The sequence below is a fragment of the Lepidochelys olivacea genome, assembly GCF_965140295.1.
Source record: "Lepidochelys olivacea isolate rLepOli2 genome assembly, chromosome: 4".
Lineage (NCBI taxonomy): Eukaryota > Metazoa > Chordata > Testudines > Cheloniidae > Lepidochelys > Lepidochelys olivacea.
This window is the reverse complement of record NC_140414.1, coordinates 127,686,354-127,692,834: the sequence shown is the minus strand read 5'-3', so window position 1 is coordinate 127,692,834 and position 6,481 is coordinate 127,686,354. Positions and strand designations below refer to the sequence as shown.

General features: G+C 49.5%; 1 protein-coding gene across 1 annotated transcript; it reads left to right on the top strand.

Moving 5' to 3' along the window:
* Positions 1-346: 346 nt before the first annotated feature.
* On the top strand, positions 347-5,425 carry ADRA2C (adrenoceptor alpha 2C). The gene has a single exon (XM_084627296.1). It carries the CDS (start codon positions 1,486-1,488, stop codon positions 2,788-2,790), a length of 1,305 nt encoding a protein of 434 aa, XP_084483422.1. The 5' UTR covers positions 347-1,485; the 3' UTR covers positions 2,791-5,425.
* Positions 5,426-6,481: the final 1,056 nt, after the last annotated feature.

The following is a 6,481-nucleotide window of genomic DNA, read 5'->3' as shown; positions in this document are numbered from 1 at the left end:
CTTAAATAGGAAAGCCAAGCTCTAGAAGAGTATTACCCTTAATTCTATAAAGGTGCACCTCACAATCCGATCTGTGTGTTTCAAGCTGATCTGCAGATCTAAACGCAAACAGAGTGCATTTTTAAAGATCAGTTATAAACCACCTTTCCAATCCATTCCAGCTAGAGTGAAGACGGAGAGCCAGACTCTGTTTTTTTTTTTTTGGGGGGGGGGGAAGCAGCATGCTAGATGTACAAGGCTTAAAACGAAATCCCGATAAATAAAAAAAATCAAGAAATTCAACCCCCCCGCACGGTCCTACAAACTGCCAGCGCCGTTCCCGTTACTCACAGAACACACAGCCGGGAGATGAAACGCCGCGGTGGTCCGCTTCATCTCCCGCTGGGCTGCCCACCCCGAGCTGCGGTGGGACGGGCACTGTCAGAGCGGCCTCTAGCGGGCACAGCGTTGACCTGCCGCTTCACAAGGCAGCGTGCGGGGCGCGATCGGACCCGCAAAGTTAGTGCTGTGACCAGAAGAGACAATAGAGCAGCGAGGGCTGGCGTGGAAACGGCGCCAGGAGGACGGACTCTGGCCACTGCATCCCCTCCATGGCGGGGCGCCGAGGGGCGGCAACGCTGGCTGCAGAGTGAGGCGGAAGTATTGGGGGGGGGGGGGAACCCAAACAAAAACCAACCCAAGGCGGGTCCGCGCTAAGGCGATGGAGCGGCCGCCGGATCGCAGCCGCCGCGTGTCGGCCCCTTCCCCGGCTGCAGGACCGGGCGGCGGAGCGGCGCCTGGGCGCGACGAGGCGGCAGAGGAGGGCGCGCCGCCAGCCGGCTTCGGGGGCTGCAGCCTGTAACAGCCAGCGAGCGAGGGGCGGGCGCGGGCTGCAGGCAGCGGCGGCTTCGGGGCTGGGACGGAGCATGCTCAGATCGCCCGGGCAGGCAGCTGATGGGGAGCCGCGTGTGAGATTACAGCGGAGCCAGCGGGCAGCTGCGGCTTCGCGCCGAGCTCGCTCCGGCGCGGGGCGAACGGAGGAGGCGCCGCCGAATGGGATTGCCGCCGCCGCCGCCGCCTCGGAGCTCTCCGCGCAAGGGGCACTCGCCACTCCGCGGTGCTGGCTCCCTCCTGACCCGGGAGAGCGGCGCGGAGGGGGGGTAACCTGCACACCTGGGCGCCTCCTGACCTCCGCTGCCCGCCCCGGCAGGATTACAGGAGCAGGGGGAAGGCAGAGCCCGCCCGGTGCCGGCCGTTCCTGGGCTCGGCCATGTGCCTGGGTACTTAGCGAGGAGGAAAGCCTGCAGCCGGGGGAGGGGGCAGGATATTTTGTTTGGGGGGCGGAGGGGGAGCCCCGCTCTCCAGCTGGCTGTGTGACAGAAGGAAGCAGCCTCCTCCCCCCTGGTGGGGATGAAGGCACCAACTTGGAGAGGCAGCCCCAGTGGCTTGGTCTCCGGGGCTTGGAGGTTGGCCCCCATGGCTGAATAGGACCCTCCCACTCCCACCATGGATCTGCTGGTGCTGATGAACATCAGTGTTGGCACCCCCAATGGCTCCCTTGCCTTCCCCTCCACTTCGCCCCTGCAGCAGCCTCCCTCCCACTACTCCCCTGGGGCTGTGGCCAGTTTGGCAGCTGTGGTGGGTTTCCTGATAGTCTTCACCATCGTGGGCAACGTGCTGGTGGTGATCGCCGTGCTGACCAGCAAGGCGCTGCGAGCCCCGCAGAACCTCTTCCTGGTGTCCTTGGCCAGCGCTGACATCCTGGTGGCCACCTTGGTCATGCCTTTCTCCTTGGCCAATGAGATCATGGACTACTGGTACTTCGGCAAAGCGTGGTGCAACATTTACCTGGCGCTGGATGTGCTGTTCTGCACATCCTCCATAGTGCACCTGTGCGCCATCAGCCTGGACAGGTATTGGTCTGTCACCCAGGCGGTGGAGTACAACCTCAAACGGACCCCACGGAGGATCAAGGGGATCATCCTCACTGTCTGGCTCATCTCAGCTGTTATCTCCTTCCCCCCCTTGATCTCCGTGTACCGAGACCCCGAGGGGGACCTCTTCCCCCTGTGCAAACTCAATGATGAAACCTGGTACATCCTCTCTTCGTGCATTGGCTCCTTCTTCGCCCCCTGCCTGATCATGGTGCTGGTTTATGTCCGCATCTACCGGGTGGCCAAGCTGAGGACCAGGACCCTTTCTGAGAAGCGCACGGTGCCTGAGGGCTCTTCCCTGTCTGAGAATGGGCTGAGCCGGGCCCCTCGGGGTTGCACGTCACTGAGGATGCAGCCAGGGGAGAATGGACATTACTCGGTGCACCAGTGGCGCAAAGCCTCAGAGCTGGAGGACATTGAGCTGGAGGAGAGCAGCACCTCAGAGAGCAGGCGGAGGCGGAGCCGGGATGAGCACCCCCGCAAAAGCAGTAAGAGCCAGTCCTTTTCATATTCCTACTCCTCCAAGCGCTCCAGCAATCGCTCCAGGGATCTCTTCTCCTCTCACCGCCGCAGGAAACGCAGCAGCGTCTGCCGTAAGAAGGTCACCCAGGCCCGGGAGAAACGCTTCACGTTTGTGCTGGCTGTGGTCATGGGGGTCTTTGTGGTGTGCTGGTTCCCCTTCTTCTTCAGCTACAGCCTCTATGGCATCTGCCGGAAGGCATGTGAGGTCCCCGAGACTCTCTTCAAGTTCTTCTTCTGGATCGGGTACTGCAATAGTTCCCTCAACCCGGTCATCTACACAATCTTCAACCAGGACTTCCGCAGGTCTTTCAAACACATCCTCTTCAAGAGGAAGAAGAAGAATTTTTTGCACTGAGCTGGAGTGGAGGGGAAGGGTCTGCACTGACCTTGGAGTGGAGAGCAGAGGGGCCTGAGTGCTGGAGTAGAGTAGTGAAGAAGTGGGGGATGTGAGTAAGGGTGTGAGTTCACTGACCTTGGAGTGGAGTGAAGTGGGGGTGGGGGAACCAGTGTTTGAGTAAAGAGGGATAAATAATGAAGGGGAGGGGAGATGAATTTGCATTTTGACCTTGGAGGGGAGGAGGGGAACCATAAAGAAGAGGGTGGGACATTATGTTTCAGGCATGACCACAACTGTAAAGGTCTCCGAGGTCTAGAAGCCAATCAATCAAAGATGGGGAGAGGGAGGGATGGGTTGGTGGTGGAGTGGGAGATTTATTAGCAGGTGTTTATTAGCAGTTAGAGAAGCTGGGACTTGTGCTGGACTCATCCCAGGAAGAAACCAGGTTTTACTGGTGAGGTGGGGGACAAGTGAGAAAGAAGATGCCAGGTAATAGCCACTGACAGTCTTTGATAGTCTGAAAGGATTTAAGTGTTTGCCAAAAAAAATTCTAAAGAACAATCCAAACTCTTTTCTAAATAAACCTTTGTACTCTAAACCTTCTCAATTGTGGTTTTACATAGGGCTTAAGTGAAAACAGGTACTTGGGGCTTTCTGCCCTCTAGTGGCCCTTTGCATATACCCCTGAGAGTTTCTGTTCCTCTCTCCCTCAGTACCCCTCAAAGGGGCTAGTCTCAGGGGCTGAGTTTGGGTTCTGGACTCATTCTCACATGTGCAGTTGACAGCACCCTGCTGTGCAGCTGTTCAAAGGAACAGCAATCCCCACACCACAGATGCTTTAAATCCTTCACATTTACAATCTTAGGGCAAATTAAACCCATTAGATTTACTTTTTAAAATGAGAAACAAAAGCAGGCGATGATCACTGAGATACAAGAACACATTTCTGTGGATGGATGACCGTTTAATATTAATCTCTCATTTTTCTATTTGCACTTATAGTTTGAGTCCAAATTTGTGTTTTGAGCAATGATTAAAACAAACACTCCCCCCTCCTAGGGATTTATGAAATCCCATTACTGCTGATGGGTAGGATGAGAAACAGGATGGCATCTGTGCATTCATCAACAGATTTCCAATTGCCTGTTGCCAACAGCCAACATTTAAAGAATCGAAGAGTCCCTCTCCAACTGTACTGCTGCAAGGTGCGTTTGTCTGAGGGAGGAAATTCTGCTCTGTCTTATTATGCACATCATTCCCTCCATAGGCAGTAGGATTTGGCATCTGCCACATAAACCTTTCCCTAGTAAACAACTCCTTGAAATGGAAGGAGATCTAATCTAATACGGCAGGCACCTTGAAGCATCCAAATCAAATCTATAGCTTTGATTCACGAGATATCCACTTCCTTGCTGGCTGTTTTACAGGAAGGTGTCAACAGACCCTCTTCCCTTGGGATCCCTATGTCAGAAATGATAAACCAGTAACTTAGGCTGTTTTATCTGCTTTATATTATTACTGCTCAGTTCACTTAGACTAATCTTGGGCATAGATGCAGGTCTTCAGTGGTTCAGGTTTAGGTGTAGATTTAATAGACTGTTTCCCTTCAGGACTAACTCAAATGGCAGTTTTGCCTAAGTAAAGACTACAGCTTGTGGCCCACTGAGTTTGAATGGTTCAGCTGAAAACCAAATTGGGACATTTTCAAATTCAGGCTCTTTAACCTATAGCCTTTTGGGGGAAATAAGGATTCAAGTGATGAAAAGAATCAAACTTGGTTTAAATGTTCACACTCTTGAAAGAAGAGTCATTAAGACTTGTTTTGAAGGGCTGTCCCACCTTTGCAAACTACTGATGGTTAGATGAAAGCAGCCGTCTTGATGCAGTGCACACACAAGGCTGCTAATATTAGAAAATAATGGAAGTGGCGGAGATGAGAAAAATATAAGCCATTTTCCCTTCTGTAAAATGGAGAATTCATTTTAAAATGGCATGAAGGGGAGGTGAGGCAAACTCAGGTAGTTTGAGGGCAGCATGAGATGGCAGTGTGGGGCTAAATAAGTCAATAAACTATATAATTGTCAGAACAACCAAAGCAACACATGGTAAATATGCTACCTCGGAGATGCTGGAAAGCTTCATTAAAATATCCATTCTTACCACCAGAAAGGTTTGTATTTGTCACTGGGTGCTCAGGTTGGAGTGGCTTCTCACTCTGCAGACACATTTCACTGTTGCACTCCTAATTTTTAAATCAGATTGGTGTGCCGTAAACAGTCATTTCCCTGTGTTTTTCTTTGTAAAAACAGACGGAGTCTGAAAGAGAAAAGATGGTTGACAGTTAAATTTGAGTGGGGGTGAAGTACGGATGGAACAGAGGACATATGCCTTAAAAGTAATTTCTTTGCCATAAAATCATTTTAATTGGTTGGAACATGTAACAAACTGTGGCTTTATTTTCTGGTTTTTTGCTTTTACGTAACTGAATAAGGAAAGATTTCTGCAGATGCTGACCATCTGATCTGTACAGCAATGCACTTGAAAGCAGGGCATTTCCCTGTGGTTTTATTTTACCTTTATTTACAATTACTCATTTGACTGAACTCCCCCAAAGAATATTAACTTTTTTTCTTTTGACTGATACATAGACTAATATTCACCCTGACTGGCTTAAAGATGTACTGCATAAGTCCATTTGTAAGTATATTTTCCTACAAATCAGTCAATAAAGTGGATTTCTATGAAAGTTTTTTTTAATGTAACTATTGAATATGTTTCAAATAATTACAATAGGAACCAATTTATTTTTTTAAGTACAGTATTCTGTTATCACCTGTTGTGATGATCAGCGTGTGCCTGTTAACATATTGTGTGTTAATATTTCATAAAAAGTTTACAGCTTTACAATTCACCCTGTAGTTGTGCTTCTACTGAAAGGGGATTTGTGTCCTTTAGCTTTGCATAGAGGAATCTTTGATCAGATCTGCTGAGCTGGTTAAAACGTTCCCACTCAGTTATTCAATAGGAATTAAATGTTCCTGTAAAGCCATAAATGATTTTAACAACAAGCACCTGACCAGTGACTTATACTTGTTCATTTTCACTTTGCAGAAAAGTCCCCTCCAGTCTAGTGTGAGACGTTTATATGATGTTTATAAAAAGTCTGTTTCCTGACCAGTGTAACTATTGCAGGATTGTAAGTTACCACCACAGATATCACAGACCTGGTTAGGATGAGAGCCCTGCAGTCCTTACTCAGGCAAAACTCCCATTCACTTTGGAGGGAATTCATTCATTTTGCCTGAATGAGAACTGCAGAATCAACCTCCATTTGCTACAATAGGCTTTATGCACAGGTGGTTAGCAGCATCAGTTCCTTACATCAGTATCTAAAATAAGAATCTGGCCCCTAATTAATCTGTGTGATCTCCATTTAGGATTTGATGGAAAGACCATTGCAGTTAATGCAATCTTTAAGGTTCAATATCAAGACTGAGGGTGAGATTCTGATAGCCTTACTCACACTGACTAGTAATCTCATTGACTTCAGTGGAGCTACCCGTGGATGAAAGAGCTACTCAGTGTGAGCAACCTCTCCACAGATTACATCTGCTCAGTAGATGCGGTTGATTGTGTAAATAATTATCCGTGAATATTTACTTAATTATTGATGCAAAAAATTCCTCAGATAAATCACTGTTCAGCCCTG